Source organism: Ursus arctos, unplaced genomic scaffold (genome assembly GCF_023065955.2).
Source record: "Ursus arctos isolate Adak ecotype North America unplaced genomic scaffold, UrsArc2.0 scaffold_17, whole genome shotgun sequence".
NCBI lineage: Eukaryota > Metazoa > Chordata > Mammalia > Carnivora > Ursidae > Ursus > Ursus arctos.
The window spans coordinates 34,715,368-34,740,736 of NW_026622841.1; the positions used below are offsets into that span (position 1 = coordinate 34,715,368).

The window sequence follows — 25,369 nt, forward strand, 5'->3', positions numbered from 1 at the left end:
TATTTGGGGTATAGTTTGGGAATCAAGGTTGTAGTAGAAGATAGAACTTTCCTACTTTGTCTGTGTCTCAGGATAACACTGGGGCGAAGGCGGAGGGAGGCAGCTCTTCTTCTGTCATGTTAACTGCTTATCAAAGTAAAAACCCTGCTAAAAGGTAAAGACGGAAGTCCAACATTAAGAAGCAGAGAAATGAACTAGGGTGATACAGAACTCACATGAAATAAGAAAAACATCTGCTAATTTCATAAAAAGCCTGAAGTGCAGCTCCACTAGGGAATCCCACATAAACCATAGGGATCTGGAACATGGCCTGAAGCCCTTTCAAGACTCCTCCGTAGATGGCAGCCTGTGGTCCTTGGGCTGACAAGAAGCTCCAAGAATCTCTATGCACCATGTGACCCACTTTCTTCTAAAGAAAACTTGAAACTACATTTATTTTTTCTCTTACGTTGAATTTATTGTTACTATCATTCTTTGTTTATATGTAACAGAGTTGACAACAGCAAAATTCCAAAGCACTGGTCAGTCCGCAAAGGCAGAAGTCACTGAAGGGCTTTCTCAGGGGTTTTTCCATTGCAGCTCAACCTGCCTTTCTGTCATCTTGTGAGCTGGAATGTTCTCCTGAGCCTGGGACGATGCCTGATGGGTACTGCATGGGCTCATTGCTTTACCGAGTTTCTGTGAGAGGTAAGCTAACCCACAACCCAGTTTACCTGGCCTGTTCTCTTTTGTCACCCAGTATAATCACTACCAGAACCGCTGTCACATGCCAGAGCATAACAGCTTAGACAGTAAGTGATAACGCCTTCTAGCTGTGCACATTGCATGTGTTAAGCAAACGCCAAGAGGAGAAAGCCTGTCCTCCAGGAGTTCATTCTCTTTAGTGATAAAGTCTGTAATTTTGAGGCAGCCTGAACTGGGGGTTCGGGAGTGTGTGGGAGGAAGGCGTGGCCCTCGAGTTGAGGAGTATGGAGGAGTAGGTAGGTTCTGGAGGTGAATGGGGGCTGGACTGGCAGAAGAAAAGGGGACAGCATCAACAGCAGAGGGGCTCAGGGAGACACAGGGTGCGGGGAAGGGCGGTGCTCACAATGTGGGAGTGCGTGAGTCCCAAGTGTGGGAGACAGGCTGGGACCAGACCACAGAGGGCCCCAAGGGACAGCATGAATAGCATGGGCTGCGTTTTGTAGGCAGTATGGAAGCTGAGGAGGGGTTCATGTGCTGTCAGTCTGGATCCGGGAACACCGCTAAACATTCTCAGGTGAAAAATGCACCTGAATTCTCAATTAAAGTAAAATATCCCTTCCAAGTTATAAAACAAACCTAGAAACTCGTATCTGTCTTTAGCACCTTTAGTTTTCATTTCTTCCTTGCCTCTAAAGATTTTAAAAGGCGCAAAGGGGCAGTGCTTGAATCCAGCAACCTTTCCCTACACAGGGCCAGCCAGTGAAAACCTGAGGCTCTACGGGCCCCCGAGTCTCTTCTACAACCGCTCACCCATGCCACCACCGCATTTGTGCACCATGGATAGCACCCACACAGTCCTCCTGGCTGTGCTCCAGTGAACACCTCATTTACATAACAGGTGGCCAACTGAATTGGGCCCAGGGCCATGGCTTGCTGACCCTCACTTTAACCCATAAGGGTTCATTCATAATCATAACTCCTCTTGTGTGAATGGAGTTACACTTGTGGGAGCGCCGTGTGGCTTGAGATGAGGAACTACAGTAAGTCACAGAGATGTGAGTGAAGGCAAGTGGCTACGTCAGCCCTGGCGGTCCTGGGGGTGTGGTGGTCCTTAGCAGATACTTCCTGGACACAGCCATCTGTAACCCCATGACAGGGACCAGACCAGAGGGGGAAGGCACCCCACCCACCGTCCCCCAGCCAGGAGTTACCTCGGCTTGCTCGGCTGCGGGTGCGGACGCCCAGCACCGGGGGTGGCGTCTTCCATGGCGGGCGACGAGGTCTTCAGCACAGCCTTCATGTTCTCGTGCTCCGTGGCATCCTCCGCGTAGCTCAGGCCCTGCGGCTGGCTCAGAGGTGCTGGAGAGCTGCTGGAGAACTTGCCGGACTACAAGACCAAAAGTAGGGGTTAGGGCGTGAGGGGACTCCCCAAAAACCAACTTCAGTTGAGGAAAACCTCTTCGTGTTTATATGCATTCTGCAGACACGCTCTCTACGGCAGTCCCTAAGGTTGTCCATGAGCCAATGACAAATGTCCATGGATACGGGAAGTTCTCCTCTCAGAAAGAACAGAGCTGCTCCCAGAAGGCCCACACACCCGTCCGCTTCAGTGGCTCTCCTGCCCCACCGCAGCTGCCCTCCGTGGGTGCCTGCTAGCGGCGAATGACCGGAACCCTGGGAAGAACTCAGAAACCCCATCTGTTTTTAACACAAAGCCCTGATATGAGAATTAAAATATGCCCAATTAATCAAATGTATTGAGATTTTTTAAAAATTTAGCACCAGAGAGCAGTTAAAATTTTTTTATAGATCACTGAGGATGTTAGCATTTAAAAAGTGGGATTCAGTTATAAGAATCCTACTATGGTAAGCACTGGGGAGACTCTTTCCAGGTCTAGTCCCATCCCACTTGACAGAGAAGGAAACTGAAGCCCTCCAAAATTCAGTGACTTGCCAAAGGCCCCAGGGGAATCAGCTGCAGGGCCCAGACCAGAACATGACATAGAAATTCATGCTGAAATGGAGTCTGGCAACTCATTGCTTCTGGCTGTGTCAGAAATGGGGTTGCTTGAACACGCATTCCATGTACATGATCATATTCTCTAACTGTAGCTGAGCAAAGAATCAGGGCATATATGCTTTAAAAGAGCTATGCTGGAATACTGGGCCATATGTACAGAAGGCCAAACCGCTGGATGAGAAGGAGAAAGTCAGATCAATGTTTGCAAAGAGCAGTCCCACAGATTCTTGGCTTCCTCTTTTCATCGAGTGTCTCAGCCATGGCACCAGGGCCCAGGACACATCTGCTAGTACCCTCTGCCCTACTCCCTCACCTTCCAGGGCCAATTGGTCCTGACATCTCTGGTTCTCCCCTCTGCACCTGGGCCAGGAGGAGGAGCCCCTGCCCTCTCACCCCTGCACGCATGAATTCCAATGAATCCAATGGAAAAGGGGCCCAAGTCAAAGCCTGCCCATGAGTGATGACCACTTCCATGGCTGCTGTCCCAATTCCTCTTTGGTTTTAGGGCTCTTTCCATGGTTATTCTAGAATCCAGTTCTCATATTTGGGTTGCCAAAAGGCTCAGGCAGGGGGCTGGAAGGAGGAGTCCCTGTCCACTTCTCCAATATTGGGAGAATATCTCCAATATTAGATCAGCTGAACCTGGCATTCTTGACAGGCCCTGGGACTCAGGAATGGCTTGGAAAATGCAGTGAGCCTTTTGATTCCTGGCATACCCATCATGATGAGAACCCACGTAAGGTTAGTGATCACACGGAAAGCAACCGGAAAACGATCATGCATGGTTTAGAGCACTGGGTGGTGCTGAGGCCTCATGCTGCTTAGGTCAGGTTAGACTCTACAGCACACTTGGGAAGGTCAAATGTGGCGTTCTTCAGGTTTATTCAACAGTCCTACCTCCACTTCATCCTCTTCATCAGTCTAGAGGACAGGACGGGATGGAAAAGACAGAAGGGATTCTTAGAAGGTACAGAAGTTAGTAAAGATGAGATCATCTCAATGTCATATCAAATTCCAAATACAGAAATTGGCCACCACAACCGGAGTCCGCCCTTCTGATGTGGGAGTGGCCAGGCCCTGACTGCATAGCCCTCCCGCCCGTGTCCAGACATTCCCTCTCTGAGCCCCAAGGCCAGTTCTGACCAAAGTCAGGAGGAATTTGTGGGGCTCCAGACCAACCTCCTGAGGCCGCCCAAGGGCGCCCAGCCAGTGTACCTGGTGTCCTGACTACTACAGACTTAACTCGCAGCTCTGTGCCCTGCTCTTCAGCTGGCCATGTCCTGTGGAACCCACCACAACCCACCGGTCATCAGGGCCTCTGCAGGTGGACCAGCCTCCACCTGCCTGGTGCCACCTGTCAGCTACTACCGCCCCCCCCCTTCCCCATCCCGAGTGCTTGAGCCCTCCCTGCCCAGCTGCCAGGTCCGGGCCTCCATGAATCCTTCCACACACAGGCCAGATGGGACAAGTGCTACGGCTCCCCAGGCAGACTGGCTCCCATTACTCTCGCCTCAAAAACATGAAATTCAGTTCTTTAAAAAATCCTACCTGCCCCTCATGGAAGCTTTCTGAGTGGACGTGCCCAACTTTTAATTATCACCAGATAAACTTCTTTAAGTACCTTTTAAATAAATATTCCTTTCCTAAAAATAAACTGAGGGTGGAGGTCATGTCCATTTCCTGGTTTTAGATTAAACACACCCTCAACATAACCTGTGTTTCCACTGAGGTTACAAGGCCAGGCCTGCAGATTAGACAAGGTTTTTGAGAACCGACTAAACTTTCAAGAGCTGAAATGACAAAATGCTTCCGGTTCATCTCGTTCCACACCACCCCCAGGCAAATGGCTTTCCACCCAGAGATGACAGTCCTGCTCTGTTTTTATGTCTACCTTAGAGCTTATTTATTTAACCAGGATGGCTGGTGTTTTCTCAACCATCAGCCCATGTGCAAGGAACTACATATACAAAATCTCTAGCTTTCTCAACATCCGTCAAAGGAACTTTTTGTAGGAGACAAAGCTGAGGTGACATCCTGCGAAACTGAAGGAAACATTTAAAATAGTCAGGACACTGGGGTGGGGGGGCTCTCATGCCTTACTATGGTCATCAACCACAGCCCCCAACAGGAAGTAGCCGACCTTACGTCCCAAGAGAGATGAAGATTTTCTCCTCACCTGGCAACAGACCAGCCAATGAGAAACTGCCACAACTCAGCCAATGAGAAACCACTGCCACCCGGGATGCTCACTTTTTTCCAAAGGACTTTCATTGGAAGCAGCCCCTCCCAATGCCCTCTTTGCTCAAAGTCATGTTCCTCTCCTTTGTTCTCTGGACTTGCCCATGGTTTTATCATAGCCTGCATGTCCCAAGTTGCAATTCCTCTGCCATTCCTGAATAAATAATTTTGCTGCTAAAATAAAATGACCTTCATTTTCAAGGTCAACAGAGCTCCCCACTGCCCCGATATGGAGGGCCTGGGATTGATGGTCTGAGTTCTTGCAGCCTGTCTTGAGTATGACCACAGCAGACAGGGCTACGGTTGTCTTATGCTTCCTGTCTATGTCACCTTTATGTCTAGAACTAGCTCGGGGAGCAAGGACGAGGAATCCCTTAGTTTCTCACTGACTCCTACCTGGGAGGATCCCCGGATTTTGAGAAAGAAAGCCTTCTGCATTTCAGAAACAGAGAAAGAAGAGGAAGGGCAGGCACACAAGGGCAGATACAGGGCAGACTCGAAACGCAGGGTGTTCAGACTTTACCCAGATTTCACTATGTCTTAAACAATAATTGTTTTTCTAAAATCATCTCCGCTTAATTGCTACCACTTCCACATTCATTTTACCCGGCATCTATATAACAAATGATTCGCCACACAGTTTTCTCTAAAAATTGAATTGAATTTCCAGCTCTAATGTTCAGGGACTCCATCTATTGCTGGGTTTTGTTTTTAGAGTTTTAAGTTGATATGGTTTTCTAACCAGATCATGAGGACACCCTTGGGGTATAAGCTTGTCTTTTACTGTAGTCACCTGCTGGTCGGTCCCCAGGGCAGCGCTGGACACACAACAGGGAAGCTAATTGAGAGTTGGGAAAAGCAGCTCTTTGTTTTAAGTGACAGTATCCTAATCTTCCAGCAGATGGCAGTCTCTCTACGTGAATGATGCCACTGTGCCCACTGAAAACTGGATGACATTGAGGATGAACCCTGAAGTCCGCCCTGTCCATGTTTTAATGGGAATTTAAATATTTTTGAGTCAAACTCCAGAAATATTTACTCCTGTTTATAAATAGGCAAGCTAGATGTTTTCAGAGAAGGGAAGAATTTGAAAATCAGTGGGATCTGTAAAAAAAAAATCTGAAGAAATTGGCAAGAAATTTTTGTGTTTTCCTAACTATAAGCATACCAGGCTTGTAGTTTTCACCCGCCAATGTGTCTCACTTCCACAGAAACGAGGAAGCCCCTTTTAAAACTTTTAAAAATAACACCTTGGAATGAGAAGTGGGCCACGGTTTGCCCAGATGGATTCAGTTTGCTTCCTGTTTCTGTCCTCTGGGAGGCTACACATCCTACTGAACCCAGATTTCAGGAGACGAGAAGGGAGAGTCTCGGCAGGTGGCACTGGCATCCAGAACCACCAATGGGCTGTACACAGGGCCCCTCTGCAGAGAAGTGATCTAAGGGTTGAGAAATTTCCAGGGGAACAAGGAGTCTGGTGAGGGAATGGTGAGGGGATGAGTCCCTAGTTGTTCTCAGAAGTGCCTTAAAATTACAACAAAATTTCTAAAATGATGGATCCAGTCTCCACATTCCTGAAGAATGTGGACAGTAATCACGCGCCCTCTGTTTCTCCTACAACCTGCACACCCTCTGGGGAGAGAAGGCAGAACTGATTTTGTTCCTCCCCAAAGAAATCGCCCTGACTTGAGCTCAGTTGAGGCCTGCAACCCCTAGGATGATGGCATTCTATTGCTTGGACCTTTTCCCATCCCATTCTCCATATCACTGAGAGCCAATGTGCTTCTTAGATCCATATACAGATGGCTTAAGTTTTACAAAGACCCACCAGAAGGAGGCACCTGCATGGTATGTCTTTGTCTCAGGCATCTTCCCACATCCCTTTCTCCTCTACTTACAAAGCATCTTGCATCTGAAAGCCCACAGCACTTGTGTCCTGCAGGGTTCGGGGCTGAGGTGGGAGAGGGGAGCCCAGGAGCTGGGGCAGCATACACATGTGCAGCCTCCCACCCCCACCCCAAGGGGTTCTGGGGAACTCCTGTTGGATTCACTGTTCTGCGGATCTCTTCCCACCTGAATATTCTCTGACTCAAGGGACTGCCAAGAACCCCTCGGATTATGTCTTTGAGCAACCACATCCATTATTTCTCAATTCCGATGCCTCGAATGGGTGGTCCATGTGTCAACTGATTGGTTATATAGCATTGTTATGGCGATTAAAATCCTGAATCAGTATATCTGTTCTCCTAGGATAAATGGCATTGTCTCTTATATTTTTTCTTTTCTTCCACTTTTACCCACATCCCAGAGGTTGAAAATGGAATCAAACCTTTAATGACACCACATCCTACAACACTCCAACATGGGTTAAAGTTCCTCCACTAGCCACACATCCTTAATTTACATGTATTTGTCCCACGTATATTATATAGCAGATTTTCACAGTCATAGTAGAGGAACAGTTTAAGAGCACTTTTTAAAAGATGGCATTTTTTTTTCACATTAAAAAAAAAAAAAGGCACAGCCCCCAAACTGCGGGGGTTGGTCTACTTTCACAATAAATGACACAAAGAGACAGATTTCATGGAACTTACATCGGTGATCATCTTCCCTCTGGTCTTATTTCTCTCTCTGTGGTTGGCCCGTTTCTGTTTCTGCTGCAAAACCCTTTCCCTGGTGGTGCGATACTCCAGTGCAAACTCGCTAATGATCCTGCAGAATTTGTTTATGTTCACTTCCCGAATTGCATAAGGCGGGTGACCCATGAAGAGCAAAAAGGAATGGAACCTGCAATGAAAAACCCAATAGCAGTGATGACTTCAGTTCTAAGGAACAAAACCAATTGCCTGAAAACTTTCAGCAAGAAACCAATCAGGCAGGCATTGGTCTTCATTCCTGGGGCTCTGGGGCTGCAGGGTCTTCTTGAGCGAAAAATTCAACTGGAAGTCAAGTTCAACTCACTTTCTCACTGATGGAGGATGTCTAGGTGGTAGGATTTTAGGAGATTAGTTACTGTTTTTGCTTCTCAGTGTCTTAATGTTTTTCTAAAATGTATGTGCAAAGCTTTTGCAAGAAAAAGGATAAAGCACTATTTTAAAGAAAATACTGCACAAGTTTCTAGGTTATGTAAGAACTGAATATGGAATAAAGAAATATAGCTTAGCAATTCCTTGAGAACCTGCTTTAATGCCTATTGGAATAAACACAAGCATATGAGCTGTTAACTGATGGTTTGTAAAAATGCTGATTAAGTTTTCCGTGAGTATATCTTCTGAAATATTTTCTCATGATCTTATATACAATCTTTTTTCTTTTTTTTTGAGAGTACACAAATGAGTGGGGGGAGGGGATGGGCAGAGGAAAAGGGAGAGAGAGAATCCTAAGCAGCCTCCACGTCTGGTGTGGAGGTCAACGTGGGGCTCAATCTCACGACCCTGAGATCATGACCTGAGCTGAAATCAAGAGTCAGATGCTTAACTGACTGAGCCACCCAGGCGCCCCACATACAATCTTAATTTTATTAGGAAACACCACACAAGCAGCACGATATAAATTTCAGCTATTTAACTTAATAAATGAAAACTTACTGGATTTTATTGACTTAAACGTTTTCTAGAGGAAATTAAATAAGCAAACATGTACACCATTTTTAGTTATCAGGAAATGAGAAAGAAGATACTAGGAGACAGAGGGACATTTGTATGTAGACCAAACAGTCTTATATAAATGATACCACTATTTGTGGACAACTATTTCTGTGTTCGATTGTTCTAATATGTATAGATTGAACAGGGGTTTCGTTTTGTTTTCAAGTGAGGGAAATGGGCATATTCTTTATGTGAAGAATCATAAAGTAAAACATACAACTTGTAATTGAAGAGGCTGAAAAAATGCTGTTTAAAGACAGAAAATTTAGCTACAACTATAAAGCTCTTAGAGGAACATGGCCTGTTAGTTTTCATGACTTTGGATTAGCCAATGATTTCCTTCTTATATGTGACACCAAAACCACTGGCAACTGAAGAAAAACATAGATAAACTCAACTTCATCAAAATTAAACACTTTGGCGCTTCAAAAGACCACCATTAAGAGTGAAAAAACAATGGGAGAGAATTTGCAAATCATATGTCTGATAAGAGATTTGTATCCAGAATATATGAAGAAATCTTACAACCCAACACCGAAAAGACAAAGAAAATATGGACAAAGGATGTGAATAGACATTTCTCCAAAAAAGACACACAAATAGCCAATGACCAAATGAAAAGTTGCTTCACATCCCTAGTCATTAGGGGAATGCAAACCAAAACCACAGACAGTAACAAGTGTCAGTGAGAATGGGGAGACACTGGAGCCCTCATACAGCAGCAGGTAGAAACACAAAACGGTTCAGCTGCTATGGAAAAGTCTGGCAGTTCCTACAAAGTTTACACAGGGTTACCATATGATACAGCAACTTTGCTCCTACGCATATACCCAAAAGACATGAAGATGTGTGTCCACACCAAACCTCTATAGAAATGTTCATAGCAGCAGTAATCATAACAGCCACAAGGCAAAAATGACTCAAACGTCCAACAAATGAACAGGTAAACAAAATGTGGTCCATCTGTACAAGGTACTGCACGACCGGCCCCACTTCCTCTCTCAACTCCACTGAACCCAGCCACAATGGACTCCTCAAGATTCTTGGAAGAAGCCCCAGGCCCCAGGGGTGATATGGGGGGGATCCTACAGGGACACGGAGATGGCTGAGAGCCTGTAGGGCCTGTGAGGAAGGGCACGGAGGCCATTCCAATGGCAGGACCACAGGCTCTGAAAGGTGTCTAGTCCCAGCCATTCCCTCTCTCTCATCCTACAGGATTCTGCCCAAATATCACCTCCTCAGAGAAGCCTTCCCTGGTCTTTCTATTTTGTAAAACAGCACCTGGTCACTCCCTGTGTTGATTATAGTCTTATCTTTCTTCCTGGCTCTTACTACTACCTGCATTATATAGTGGATATAGGATCAGTCTCTCTGCTCTGTTCCATCATCCACCCTTCTCCTCAAGTGTGCTAATGAGTAGGGGGTCTGGCCCAAGAAGGGGAGGGGTGGAATTTGGGCTACCAAGAAGCCAGTGTGGGTGTCACCTGTCTCCCCATCTCTCCCGCCAGCCCCTTGCTGAGTTCTCCGGAGGCCTTCCTCCACTGGCTTCCGGGCCCAGTGCCCACCACCACGTGCGTAACTCAGCCTAACGAGTCTATGGGAGTGAGCGAGTGCACTTGCTCATTCGTCAAGTGGACGAGGCTGCTGGGGGGGCACGGTCAAGCAAGCAGAACGAGAGCTTCTTAGCCATGCAACGGTTTGAAAGCTGAGTGTTACTTAAAGAGGATTGTCTAAGTTCTTTTATCTGCCCCTTTACCAAGAGGAGACCCAGTGGAATAACTAAGGGGGGGCCAGACAGGAAGGTGGGTGGTCAGATGTGTGTTCTCGTCTCTCTCCAAGGAGGCCCTGGAGTGGAGAGAGGTCTGTTGAGAGGCTAAGGGGTGCTGAGGACAAGAGGGATTTCTGTCCCACCAAGAGGTCCCTGTGCAAGACAGAGGGTTCCAGGCCACAACAGAGTACCCCAGGCAGAGTGCAAAGAGCAGCCTGGTAAGGAGAGGAAGCAGGAGGGTCTGGCCAGACTCACTGCCCTTCAGGGGATCCTGCGTGGTGTGCAGTGGACCCTAGGGAACACAGAGGGTGTGAGCAGAGAGCCTGCAGGGTCTGAGGGGATGAGTGGAGCAGAGGGGAGACCTGACCACTTGTCCCTTCAGCTGCCAATCACAGCAGGAGGTGCCCGTAGAGGCGGGCCAGGCCTGTCCACATGGGAGGCTCCATCTGAGAACCTATCCCCTTCTTCACCACTGAGCTCTAGAAATCACTGTTCTTTCCCAAGGCCAACTTTGAGAGGGGTAGCAGGAACGAGTTGAACTCCTGAAGACCAAGCATTCAGGAGACTAAAAGTTCAGCGGCTTACATTATTGGCTAGGTCAGCAGACGGCTACCCCGCCATGCAGTGGATCATTAAGGAGTTGGACTGAACACCGTGAAGGAAACAAGAGTTCTTTTCTCTGCGTATCTGAGTGTCATGAGAACAGATCCGCAGCTCTGCTACCTGTGGAGGTTTGAGTTCATCCCTAGGAGCCAGATAACCTTCACACCCCGAGAACCGCCGAGCAGTTCTGTGAACAATGGCGTCTTTCAAAAAGTGCCCTATTAAATGAATTCCTAATTACACAGATAAAAATGTAACTCTTACACTTGCAGGTGAGGAAAAAAGATGCAGGCCGAGCTACTTCCAACTTTCTGATCTGAAGTCTTCTATTTAGGCTGATCGGCATGCCCCAAAGGATTCGACCTGTACCCACCTCAACCAGGGTTTTCCTCCTCCCTGCGTCTCAGTTGCCCAGTGTGTAAAGGGAACATGTCCGATCACAGCAGTCATGGGCTATGCTCCTGGGAAATGCTGGTAGTTGGGGAGAGAAAGAGGAAGCATAGCCTCTGCGGCTCTGAGGCCCCCATGGCCATTTCAGCAAGATATTCCTACTTTCGTCACTTCTATATATGGCATTCCTGCTACCAACTTCATTTGAAGCCAGGGTTCTATGGTTTAGGTGCTTTGGCTTGGCCATTACCTGGACCCATACTTTAGCCATGGCCCCTTTACCACCCAGATTCCTAGCTTGTGCTGGTCGTCCCCAGTGGGACGGGCACCAGTGAGTAGACAGGGCTCTAGGTCATGCAAGAGCAACCGTCATGTGGGTGACCAGCTTACCAGGGAGAACAGGACAAGCAGAGCAAACATTATACGCATTTTATGCACACACACACACACACACACACACACGCAGTAGAGCCTATAGCTTAAGGAACAGCTGTGTCACCAAAATGAGCTCTTACCTGTCCGGGGTAAAATGGCTAATGTGATCAGGCCTAACAGCTTTACAAGACTTTCGGAAAACTGTTCCAGTTTCATGACATTCCAAGTGGAAACTATTTGTTTATTTGAGCAGTTTTAAGTTGGAAATTGCTCGAATCATACAAAGCATGGAGGGCCAAAGCACCTCACATTCCCTGCCTCCACTTTTTAAACATGTTAAAAGCATAGTGTACTTTGATTTCACTAAGAAACCTGACCAAATCTCTGATAAGTCCCTCCTGCCCAGAAGGCCCTGTGAGGTCAAGGTGGAGTGCAGTGAGCAAGGTTTATAACTGAATTCCCGAAGCACTGAGTAATGGACAGTCATCAACCTGGAGGGAAGAGTCTGTTCCCTATTCTTGTCCTGGCTAACATTTAAAGACTTCCACCACCTTCTCTGCCCTACAACAGTCTGGATCAAGACCCAGGAGGTATATGGTTACCAAAGCAGCAAATGGCACAAGGTGGGCAAGAGCTCGCATGCAGACAAGACAATTAGGTTATTAAAGTGCTGGTGGAGGGGGCGCCTGGGTGGCTCAGTCGTTAAGCGTCTGTCTTCAGCTCAGGTCATGATCCCAGGGTGCTGGGATCAAGTCCCGTACTGGGCTCCCTGCTCTGCGGGAAGCCTGCTTCTCCCTCTCCCACTCCCCCTGCTTGTGTTCCCTCTCTCGCTGTCTATCTCTCTCTGTCAAATAAATAAAATCTTTAAAAAAATAAGTGCTGGTGGGTTCAAGGAGGGTGAAGGAAGGAAAGAAAAAAGAAGGTTAAAGGAGGGAGGGAAGGGAAGAGAAGAAAAAAAAGTGAAAAAAAAATGAAACACACAGGGATAAATGAAAATACCACCCATCTGTTTAAAAAAATAATCAAGTGCTTGGACACCAGCCTCGGTGTCTACCTGAGAGGCAGGTCTCCAGGAAAGGCCCCGTGGGGAGGGCTCCCTTCACAGAACCGCAATGAGGCCTGTTTCAGAAGGCCCGTCACAAGAGTATCTGTTCCCGGTAGACCACAGCCTGCAGGTCTGGAGACTTGCACATTTATTCAGTAAGGCCCAGAACAGAGCATTCAGACCCCGAAGGTCAGGACCTGGAGCCTACAACCGTACTCTGTGATATCACAAAGAAGAGGGCGATGGTGCATGGTCAGAAGCGGCCTGGCTCAGGAAGTCAGAAGACCCAGGCTCCAGTCTTGGTGCTGCCACTGCTTACAGGTGAGCCACCCTGGACCGCTGTGGAGCAGTTCTAGACCCCAGCCAGCCTCCCTGCAGGCAAGCAAGGCCTCATACAGCCCTGCACGTCTCCCAGGGTCCTGTTGGATCCTGTGACTCTAAGGGCGGCTGGTCCAGGGGCTGGCACCCATGGGGGCCCAGGCCCCATCCAGGTGGCCTGCAGCAGAGCGGTCTTGGAGAATCAGCAAGGGGCAGGTCTTGGAGGGGACACTGCAGATGATGTAAAAGGAGCTTGTCTAACAAGTCAAGCTGCCTCACAAGGACACATGCTGTCTGTACGCAGAACTGTTCAAGCAGATGCAGAGATAAAACTTGTCAGAGATCTCAGAGAGGCAATTCCAGATCAAACGGGATTTTTGGATCACGTTATCTCTGAGATTCCTTCCAACCTCAGAATTCAATGACATTATTGGGGTGTGTGAGTGTGTGTGTGTAAGAAAAATACCCATGAAACAAACATGTGCAAAGGTGTGTTTTCTATGTTCCCAGAATTTAGAGTACAACTTTTGTAAACTTAACCTTCAGATATTGGTTTCTAGAATATTTTTAACATGCCATTGTATGGGTGTTGCCATTAGTTCCTTCATCCACTTACCTGTTAATTATTCTTCGATGGACAATCTTTAAAATTATAATTCGCTCTGCACAGTCTTTTAGGAACTCTGACATTCGCTGTTTTAAAACTGGTTTCATTTCATGTTTTGCAATTGCCTTGAGGTGATCCCATGAAGCTTTGCATCTTCTCTCCATCTGACATAAATTATCCTGAAGTTGATCAAAGTCAACCTGAAAATCGGAGGGAGAACAATTGTAAAGGCGCTGAAACCACCGGACACCAACCTGAACCAGGAAATTCAACTGCCTCCGGGAAGAAACAAACATCAAAACCAAATTTACATCTTGAAATACAAACGTATTTATGACCTAAAATTATCCACATGTGGATTTGTCATTATCTTAACATCAAATTATTTAGTGATAAAACTGTTCTCCAAATGAACCCAATGCAAATATCACTCTTTTTCCCCCCATATTTGGAAAGAAATCTTAGGAAAGTCTTCAGGAACTGTAAATTAAAACATGATATCAAGGAACTCTAGTACAAGAGGAACTGAGCAGATGTCTCATAAAATTTTTCAGAGCACTCTTGCTCTTCAGAGATGATTTTTCACTCAGGGCTATAGGAACAGACCGGACATACAGGGACGGTTCTAATAGGGTGGGGCCAGCTCAGGGGCAGACAGCGTCTCTTCACAGTGATCTCTTACACTGTGTGACAAATGTTATTTATCCACCCACTCATTCATTCATTTGACCCACACCCATGGAGAAATGGGTGTATGTCAGTTCCTATACCAGACACTGAGGACGCAAAGATAGATGTTGAACGAGACTAGGCTGCTGTTCTCAAGGAGACTCAGTGTATAGACAGGTGTACAGACCAGACATTGAGGATGTACAGAAGCCATCAGGCATGCGCGTGCATGTGTGTGTGTGTGTGTGTGTGTGTGTGTGTGTGTGTGAGAGAGATAGAGAGAGACAGAGAGACAGAGAGAGAGAGAAAGAGACAGAGAGAGAGAAGTCTTGCTGGCAGATGCAAGCCACATGTGCAACGAACAGATGTGCTCTTCAGGGAAGTGGGAACAATCTGGATTAACTGAGGTAGCCTGAGCGGAGGCTTTCTAAAGTGATGCTTTGGCTGAATCTCTAGACTAGAAATTATGTGAATCACAGAGTTCATCATGAAAAGAATGCACTTGAGGGCATTTAACGCAGAGAGCTGTGGGACAGGGGTAAGAAACTGAGAAGGCGAGGAGGGGAGGCAGAAACAGATAAGTAGGTGAGCTGTAGGCAGGAGACTGAGGGCACAGAAGTAGATGCAGAGGGGAAGATGGTGGGAGAAAGCGAACGCTGGCCAAATCAAGGTCAGAAGGAGAAAGCAGATGCCTGGAGGTGAGGCGCCATTGCTTAGATGACAGAGGTCAAGGGATGTGAGCCTGGATGTGAGTGCGCTTGCTGGAGTGGTCCCGCCCTCCACGAGACAATGGAGGGGATCAAGTCAAGGAAGGTCAGAGAATCTATCACCAGGCGGGATGAAGCCAAGCTGAGCACAAGGGATGCCCTGGGGGCCAGGCAAGACCTCGCAAGTTCTGGGTTTCTTGGGTGCTGAAGAGCCAACAACAGAAGGCAAGTTTAGGCAGAGCCCCGGCATTCAGGTAAGCAGGGGGTTCGTGTGATTTGGAGAAAAATGGCCTGAAACCAAAGGAATTCTGGGCCCAGAGTAGAAAAAGCTTCACTTTCCTATGATAGACTGGAACTGAGAAAAAAAATCAGGTGCTCATCTGAGAAGGAAAAAAAATATAGATTTAGAAAGGCACTAAATAGTTCAAAGAAGAAGTCTAGAAAAGGATCCGGATGACCTGGGACTGACAAGTAATGTCCAGGAGATTTTAAGCCAATTGCTACACGTCTAATCCTAACTCTCTGGATCTGTCCTCATTTGCATCTGGCAGCTCCCGGATGGACAATAAAATAAGCTCAGTTCCGCTCCGACAGGCACCGAGCAGCCCCACTCAGTCTAACCAGGTGACACTCGCCCGGCGCGGCCGTGGACACAGCAGCCGGCGGACCCCGTGGAAGGGATGGTTTTCCAGGGAAGAGAGTCCGCCGTGAGCCCTTAAGGGGGGGGCGGGAGGCAGGAGCCCACTGCCACCAGAAGCCAGGTGCGGAGGCTTCCGACGAAGTGCAGTTTGGGGGTTGAGCTTAATGCAGCCTCTCCTGAGGGGGCTTGGAAGCCTGCCTCCTCCGGCTGGCTGCCCGGCCGCAGGCCACAGGCACAGGTGTCCTGAGTCTGCACAATTCTCCCCGACCTCAGGTTCTGTCACCAGCTCCACTCGGGAGGGGACGAGCAGAGGCACAGAGAGGTGAAGTAGCTTGTGAGAGACCACACGGCTCGAAGGAGTGGAACTGGGATCTGAACCCAAATCTCTCAGGCTCCAGTCTAAGTTCTCAACCAGCATGTGGTAAGCCTAGATTTGCCCCTAAAAAATTCCACCCCAGAGACACAGCTGGCCTGGCCGCCTTCTTTGAGAAGGAACAGCTCTCCTGAGGACTGATCCACAATGGGCCACTGTTGTGTGTAGGAAGCCCCATGAGCTGTGCTCTGAAGCAAAGTCAAATCTTACCAAGTCAGACTGGGACGCTGTGGGACAGCTCAGGGGACACAGTTATCCTGCAGATGCCGGACAGCCTGCCCCCAGGGGCTGCCGTGCTGAGACCCCACGTGCAACAACACACCAGGGGACGGAGCGAATGCAAGGAGGAGTGAGGTTTCCTGAGGCTTATTTTGTGCCTGTCTACACAGGACGACCCCTCAGGACCCCAAAAGGCATTGGGAGTAAAAGCTGAGAAGGGGTAGCTGCCCTCTTGCAGGTCACAGGGAGCTGGGTCAACAGTCGTCTTTAGCAACTGCCAGAGTTAATAGGTAAAATCGACCTGCGCTTCAGGCTTGTGCAGCCAATCTTCGCACAAGGATAAGTTATTTTGTTATGACTTAACTACAAACTGAACATCCTCTGGGGATGGGGCGGGGCGGCGGCCGGGGCAGTCGCTGGGGGCCAGCCTGGTGTCAGGACTCCGAGGCCAGGGCTACTTTAGTTCCAAGCAGGCTCCACCTAGGAGAAGACCGTGGGAAAGAACAAAGGACCACGTATAACTACGGAACGGATTTGTCCTGTGGGGTCTGGAAGCAGGACAAAGAGGCCTCCAGATATGCAGCAGACTCTGTCTCAGAGACAGGTGTTCCTAAGGAACTGCCATCTGAGAAGGTGCTCAGGGCAGGTGTCGGAGCAGCCGTTGGAGGGCCCCCTGCTGCCGCACGCAGAGGGGCTCTAGGTCTTGGTTAGGAGACGGATGCGATATCTGTAAAGACTTCAGAACACTGTCTGGCACGGAGTAAACACAGAAAGCGTGCCTGTGAAGTACAGGAGTCTGCGTTCTCAGAAGCCTGCGGTCAGCGGTTGGAGCTGCGGGACTGCCGGCCATGCGTCCTTCGGCCTCAAGGCTGGCCCCCCGTCAGGCCGGCCCGGGGCCCCCTGCTTGCTGTACTTGGCAGCTGCCGGCCTGTTGCTCCTGAGTTAGGTGAAGGAGGGTCCCAGGCCCTGGGGTCCCACAAGCCAGTTCTGTGGGAGAAGGCGGTGAGAGAGAGTTCCGTGAAGGAGACCTCAGCAAGGCCCCTTCCCCACTGCCTGCCTCTCTCTCTCCTCTTCTTATACTAGGGTCCAGAGTGTCCCAGAGCTAAAGGTCATCTGCTTTCAGCTTCTCAGCCTGCTCAGGTTGGGTTTCCAGAAGTTTTCCCCACACTGGCCTGACTCCTTTTGCCCTATGAAGCCGTTCCCCATGCGGTTCCTGTGGCTCCCGAGACCCTCACATTGTCCAGCTGTGCCGTGTTGGGGATTCCTCGGGGGTTCTTCAGCCTCAGAAGTGCTCCTGCAAGTGGGGGCAGCTGGGTGTCCAGCTATTGCAACTGTCTCTTTTCTAATAAACTACAAGTTCATGAAGATTTTAACTGTGCACTCGATTTAAGAGTTTGCAGCTGAGGGGCCAATGCTACATACTGTTTACAGCCCTATAAAACCGTTCCCTCTGTGTAAGATCATAGGAATAGCCAGCCAGTCTTTGGCGGAGCAGAAGGCCAGGTGCCCTCTGTTTCCTGGCTCCACGCCTCACTGCAGGGTCCTGTGGAAGTCTGAGGAGGAGCCAGACTGCATCGTTGTGACATTTTTGCCCACTGAAACCTAGTGGAGAGGTGTTCATGCTCGGGAGAACCCAGACCTCTGAGTAACACTGCTCCATAGTGGACGCGGAGCTAGGACCAGGAGGGCAGACCTGCCTCACATACCTCAGTAGGAAAGAATCTGACAGAGAACCAGAGATGGGGAAAGGATCTTACAAGTCCATTAGAATCGGCATCAGACGAGTCAGATCCACAAACTGTAGAGCAAGGGTTGCAAGCAGCACTTGGACATTTTTACTTAATAGAGGCTGCGCTCCTCCAAGATGACTGACAGAGATCCAACATCTGAGGGAAAGGCACGGCCCACTCTTCCGTGCCCACGGACGTACCTTGGCTGACCTGGTGACGGCCCCGATCTCCGAGTACAGATCAGAGCTGTCTGGGAAGTTTTCTGCCACCATGGTGCACACGTGGTGGAGAAGCGACTGCTTGTGCACGGTGTCTTTGACTTCTGGAACCTTCTCGAGGTAGCTTAACTCAAACGCTTTGGCCTGTTTGGTGAATGTTAAATAAAAGGCAAGAATAAGTTTTACACAGGCTCTCAGAGAGGCACAAAGGGCTAGAAGCAATGCCCTGTTGGAGTACTGGGCATGAAATAAGCCTCTGGCTCTTTCCCACCACAGCCGTCAGCCACGAGCTGTCCCAGGCCTCTACCCCGAGATCAGGGAGCTGTGGGGCTGGGTCTCCACCATCTGGGTATCTACAACTTCTTTCTCTCTTTGCCCTCTACTTTTCTACTTCTTGACCAAAGATAGGCCAATTTTTCTAAAAAGTTGGTTTATAATGTGTATAAGTACAAATATTTGAGTGATAAGTTCAGGGAAAAAATGGGGGGAGGGAAGTGGAAGAAATTCTTTCCAATGTCAGTTTTGAGAGTAGCCAAGCTTCATAAGGAACAGGGTGCTTATTTTTCTAAATGTTCTTATTTAATAGCAAGATACAGACTCAAATAAGTAGGCCCTGGTAAGTTCAGGATGAAATCCTTCCAGATTTTCCAGCAAGAAAATACAAAAGTTACTTCATTTGTGCTTTGGAGGACCAGAGGTACAACCTCCCTCAGCAAATGGAGAGCAGGGACTTTGTGACAAGGGAGGTAGGAGAATAAGGGATACAAAACACTTACATTAGTTCCATTTAGAAAGTTCCCAATGGCTAAGAGAGTAGACAGGATAAAGCCCAAGGTTTTATTGTTCTCCAGTTGGTCTATTCCTTCCTTCAGATCCAAAAGTGGTTCTGCCACTTCCTTTCAATTAAAAAAAGTTGGAAGGTGATGATAAAGAATGCACATTTTGGCTTTCCTTTGTTCTTTTCAACTTTTGTACGAGGTAACAACAGAGGCGCTCTCTTGGTATTAGGCAGTCCCATGTGATGGGCGCACGCACCTAAGTATGGAAAAGTGCCAAAGGGCAGTGGGGAAGTCTAGTCCTCAAAGTCTCTTCAGTGGGGACCAAATGGGTGTGCGTGGCTACCTGTGCCGGGGTGACAAATGCTCTGTCTTCCCTCGTCCCTGCCAATCCACCAAGCTCAGGCAGGACCCTTAGACCACCCTCCCCTCTTCTCTACTTCCTCTGCATGTACCTTCAGCATTTGGACCATGGTCTTCCTTTTTGCTTTCTCCTTCTAGGCAGATGACACCAGAAACTGCCCCTCACTGTCCCTGGACCCCTCAGGTCTCCTAACCTCCCCTCTGGGCACTCTGTGGCTGGCCACTTCTTTGCTCTGGTTACTTTCTAGAAGACTGCCAACCTCATGACCGCCACTGCCTTTGTAATTCCCACTCTCGCAGACTTTCACACTGGCTTTGAGACTACGTCATGCCAAGTCACCTCAGCAGTCCTACGTCTCTTCATCCTCGCTTGATTTCTGAATGAATTCAAACACCATGGTTCCCTCCTGATGCCCCTACACCCACTGCCACCTACCTGGTCCTCAGCATAAGACCCTGCTGCCTCCTTTGCCAGAGGATGGAGACTATACGGGCTTCTCAGTTAAGCTATTCCAGCTCACCTTCCATCTCTTTCCTCCCTACTGGTTCCTTCTGCTCAGCCTGTAAAAATACTCCCATTTCCTCAGGTAGAAGACACCTGCTCCTTCCACTTCTTACTCAGATGAATCTCCCCATGCCTTCACTGTTAAGGTCCCTTTCCTTCTATTCTCCTCTCAACCTCTTAGTGTGTTTCGTCCTCAGCTTCCTACGGAGGTACTTTCTCAAAGTGACTCCATGCCAGGCTAACCGCCGCAGTCAATGGTACTATAGTGACTCGTCAGGTGGAAAGATAGTAAGTTACATTCTATATTGTGCATTTCTGTGTTTTCCAAATTTTTACAACGAGTTTACACAAGTCAGAAAGTTAAAAAAATTTTTTTAACCAGCGATCTGGTACCCTCGAGCAAGTGTCTGAGGCTGAGGCCAGGCAGCCACTGGAGAAAAATGCCTCAATGGCAGCCTGCCAGTCACTTAGTGTAGACACAACCTCACCATAACCAACTTGCCCTTCAGACCCTCACTCAAGAATGATACTTCATAACCTTCACTCATAAAAAACTGACTTTCTCAACGCTGGGGGTGAGGGCTGGCGGCCTCCCTTCCTAAGTGCATACCTTTTCTGTTGTTTCATAATCCATCTTGAATGCCCACAGGTGGAGCCGAGCCGAGAGCTCGCTGATGGAGGACAGCGTGAGGAGGAACTGCTCAGCACTGCCCAGTGGCACGTCAGGGTTGGCCAGCTGCGCCTCCTGGATCTTCTGCTTCTCTTCTTCGGTGGGAATCATGGTTAGAATTTTCTGGAAAGATGGAACAATGTAGTACATTCTTAGTGACGGACCCTAGCCCAGCCCTTTGATGTTTCCAAAATCATACTGTAATTTTCCAACCAGGTAGTGAAAAGATTCTGTCAGCATTCACATCATTCACAAGTGGTACACCATTATAAACCAAATACCACAAAGAAGAAAAGTCCCAGGAAGAGTCTAAATTCACATTTATTGTTCTAAACTGGTCTCTCTCTCTCTCTCCTTTAATCTCCTGTTTCAGAAGGAATTTAAAAAACTTGCCCCAAATTTTCTGAAACTGAGGACATATTCCACATAATAGTCACACCACATATTCCCCCCACCAGTAAGTATGATTTCTCAAGCACCTAGTAGGTGCCACTTCTGTGTTCGGGCACTTTATTATTATTATTTTTGGTTTCTTCTGGCCTCACCCCCCACATGGGCACAGTCACAGAAAGGACATGGCAAAGTGAGGCGATTGAGCCCCAGTTTTAGCTAGAGGACCAAAAAGGAAAGCCCCAGGGAACTAGAAAGTGCTAGGGAGGTCAGGGAAAAGGAAACCCTGGCAAAGCAAGTGCAAAAATGGTGTTTAAGAACTTCTGGGGTCATCCCTGAGCTGTTGATGTGTGAATCTGACCTTAAACGTTGTATCAAAGACTTGGAAAACTGAGCTGACATTGGAACCACAGCCCAAAAGAGGCAGGTCAGAACCTGTGGCCTGAATCCAAGCGAGTGAGGGAATAATTTTCTTTTCTTTCTTTCTCTCTTTTTTTTTTTTACGAGACCAAAATTACCAAAGATACTACAAGAAAACTGCAGACCAACATCCCTGATAAACCTATATGCAAAAACCCTGAACAAAACTATTTTTAAATATGTAAATGTCAATATATTAAGATATATAAACATTGTTATATTTTATAAAGTGACCTATTAAGAATAATAACCACAAGTTTGGTTCAGTACAAAAAACCAATCAATGCAATTAATCTACCATATTAGCAGTCAGAACAAGAAAATTCACATAATAATATCGGCTGATGGGGCGCCTGGGTGGCTCAGTCTGTTGAGCGTCTGACACTCAGGGTTGTACGACTGAGCCTGATGTCGGGCTCTGCGCTCGGGGCGGGGGGGGGGTCTGCTTGAGAGTCTCTCCCTCTGCCCCTCTCACCCATCTTCTCTCAAAAAGTCTTTAAAAAAAATAATGTCAATTGATGCAGAAACATTTTTTGTAAAATTCAATATCCATCCATAACAAAAAACTCTCAGCAACCCAGCAATAGAATGAATCTCCTCCATCTGATAAATGACATTTATGAAAAACCTCATATCATGCTTAACGGGAACAGACTGAACACTTTCCCTCTAAGACTGGGAACAAGATGGGGCTTATAAAATTAAAAAAAGACATAGAGATCAAAGAGGAAAAAGCAAAACTATTCCTAACACAGACAGCATAACTATGTGAATCTACAAAAAACTTATAATACTGTGAGTTTAACAATATCGTATGATTTAAAGTTAACATATTAAAGAACCATTTTATTTCTATATTGACAGCAAACAGTTACAAACTGAAATTTTAAAAAAGTACTATTTAGAGTGAAATATTTAGGTATAAATCTAACAAATCACGTGCAGGACCTATATGCTAGAAAGTAAAAATGTTAGTGAAAGCAATCGAACACAATCTAAATAAATGGGGATATACCATGTTCCTAGACTGAAAGACTCAATATAGTCAAGATGTTAATTTTCCCCAAACTGATCTATAAATCTAACTCAATTCCAACAGCAATAACACCATGAATTTTTTGTGGATATAGACAAGCTCGTTCTAAAAAAGTTATACGGCAAAACAGATGAACCAAAACAATTTTGAAAACGGGGGAGATCTACTGTACAGCTATAGGAAGAAGACAGTGTGGCCCAGGCCGTGGGACAGACACACGGATCAGTGGGACAGTACAGGGAGTCCGAAAATAGAGGACACAAATACAGCCCAGTGATTTTGACCAAGGTGCAAAGGCAATTCAATAGAGAAATGACAGTATTTTCAACAAGTGGCATTAGAACTGGAATCCATATGCCAAAAAAAAAAAAAAATTGAACCTCAAACCTTAAACGTTACACATAAATTAACTCAAAAGGGATCACAGATCTAAAAGTACAAAGTACAAACTTGAAAGTACAAAACTTTCAAAAGGAAACACAGAAGGAAATGTTTGTGGCCCACGTTAGGGCAACAAACTCTCAGACACGATAGCAAAAAGAATAGGTTGAGAAACTGAACTTCATCCAAATTAAAAACCTTTTCCTCTGTGAAAGACACGTGAAGAGAACAAAAAGACAAATTATAGTTCCTCAAAGTTATTAAACACAGATTTACCATATGACCCAGCCATTCCATTTGTAGGTATTGACTCTTGAACAATGAAAACTTAGGTTCACATAAAAACTTATAAGTGAGTATCTGTAGCTTTATTCACAGTTGCCAAAAACGAGACCAGGTTACACAATCCTTCGACAGACGAACAGAGCAACCGTGGCACATCCCAGTAATGCAGTGGTGCTCGGCAATGAAAAGGGACCAACTATAGACACATACCACAACTTGGATGAATCGCAAAAGCATCGATCACGCCAAGTGAAGGAAGCCAGTCTCAAAAGGTTACACACTGCATGCTTCCATTTACGTGACTTTCTCGAAAAGACAAAACCATAGTCATGGGAAGAGATCAGTGGTCACCAGAGGCTACAGGTGGGTGAAGGGCGTGACTAGAAAGAGCTAGCATGAGACTTTTTCTGGGACACAGGATGGTTCTGAATCCTGACTATAGTGGTCACTACGTGGATTTATAGATTTTTAAAAGTCCTAGAACTGGGCACCAAAACACGTCAATTTTCCTTTATATGAATGCAAAAAATTCAAAATAAGATAAAAAACAGGACAAGACAGCATAATCCACAAACACATCATTCACATGACTATGATTCAGGATCTGTCCGGGTGGGGTGGCTGGCATCCTGGGTCTGATGGGAGAGTTCTCAGGGCTGGTCATCTTTGTAGTTTCTTAGAAGCCAGTGATGCCAAACTGTTCTGTGCTTTAGTCATAGTGACGCTGCACAAGGGGAGCCTAGCTACGTCCTCTTCCAACATTCCCTTCATCGTGGCCCTCATGCTGAGACAGTGGGGGTGGTTGTAGGCATCAGGGCACACATCCAGTAGCCATGCTCGGTGCTCCCACCTGTCCACACAGATGGTATTAAAAAAATAACCAAAGCAATCTGAGATGTCACTCCTTTAAAAACATCCAGGATCTGAACTGAACTAGCCTTCAAAGCAAAAACTGAATTTGTATTTTAATTTTCTTACTGCTTAAATTGTTTGAAGCGTGTACGAGAATTCCAAAACAGAAAATTGTCAACACTCCACCCCCCCTTCCTCAGAAGGCATTTTCCTGCAATGATTTTAGCTGCTTCTTTCTTTTGGGAAAGTAATCAAACACTCTTACTTTTGTTTTTTACTTCTCTAATTTAAACCATTTGTTCACCACTGAAGATTTATGAGGTTGCCATCTGCCAGTTTATTTCACTTTATTTTTTTACACATCCCTGGCAGTCAAAATAGCCGCCAGGTGGGGGAACGGCGGGCTGAAGCCCTCTTCAATGAGCCGATGGCCCTCTCTTTCCAGGAGCAGAAGATAAGGGGTGAGCGGGAAGAGGTACCTTTAATTTGCCCCTCCGCCATGTCTGCGAATTTACTGATGATCTTACCGTCATCATTTGGTTTCACAGGGAAAAAGACATCAAACAAAACCACTACAAACTAATCTCACTGTTTGTTTTCTTTTTTTGCTTTCTCCCGGACGGTGTCCTGCCAGCTCTGCTTTAAGTCTGCTTGCTTGGTTATCTGAAAACCGTAGTCCAGAGAAAAATGGAGAGGTCTCATTTTTTATGAACCCAAATGCTTTTGGGTTTGGCCATCTCATTCACCTGCAGATAAGACCATCACGAGTTATTATTCTGGAACAGAAGCTGGAGAGAACCTAGCACAGGGATTTTGGTGACAAGAGCAGAAAGCTGGAGCACTCAGAGCTGGGGCTGGTTGGTGTACAACTTGTGTAATCTCATGAGTCAACGGCTCTCTGCTCATGCACTTATTCTTACGCAGGGATTTCTTCCCTTTGCTTCTCAAGGTACCTTGAGCGTATTTTCTTTCATTTTTAGGACTCCTCGGTGAGGCCTGTGGGGCAGAAACTGCTGCATCAGATTTGCAGGTGAAGTGGTTTGCCCGAAGGTAGGTTGGGTCAACCACGGCGGAGCTGGAGAGCCACCGAGGGGGCTGCTCCTACTTTCCCAGCACCATTGCCACAATTTGTGGCTATTCAGCCAGAAAGGCAAGACCCCCTGTGTGGCTAAGGCGCCCGGCTGAGTGACTGTGGCTCCTGGGCCCAGGCTCACCCGTGTGTCCAGCGCCCACTCCGATGGCAGTTGCACAGCACGAACAGCCTGAAAACGTGCTCTCGTTCTGTATATGCGGCCAAAGGGACTCTGTTTCTAGGACCCTGGCAGGCCTGGCAGCCACAGTGAGCCAAGGTAAGTGTCATATGGGACCATCCACGTGTGCTACTCTGCAGATACAGACGATAAAAGTCAGAAAAGCAAGAGAAAGAAGGAAAACCCTTCA

The 25,369-nt window shown here is 47.2% G+C and overlaps 1 protein-coding gene across 1 annotated transcript in view; it reads right to left on the bottom strand.

Annotated features, from left to right (window-relative positions):
• The window catches only part of FHOD3 (formin homology 2 domain containing 3), a 450,577-nt gene that overhangs the window by 17,253 nt on the left and 407,955 nt on the right, over positions 1-25,369 (bottom strand). The window contains 8 exon segments of the mRNA XM_044382961.3: positions 1,896-1,935; positions 1,937-2,071; positions 3,602-3,625; positions 7,537-7,729; positions 13,705-13,895; positions 18,234-18,395; positions 19,028-19,147; positions 20,506-20,688. Coding sequence (XP_044238896.1) covers positions 1,896-1,935; positions 1,937-2,071; positions 3,602-3,625; positions 7,537-7,729; positions 13,705-13,895; positions 18,234-18,395; positions 19,028-19,147; positions 20,506-20,688 — 1,048 coding nt within the window.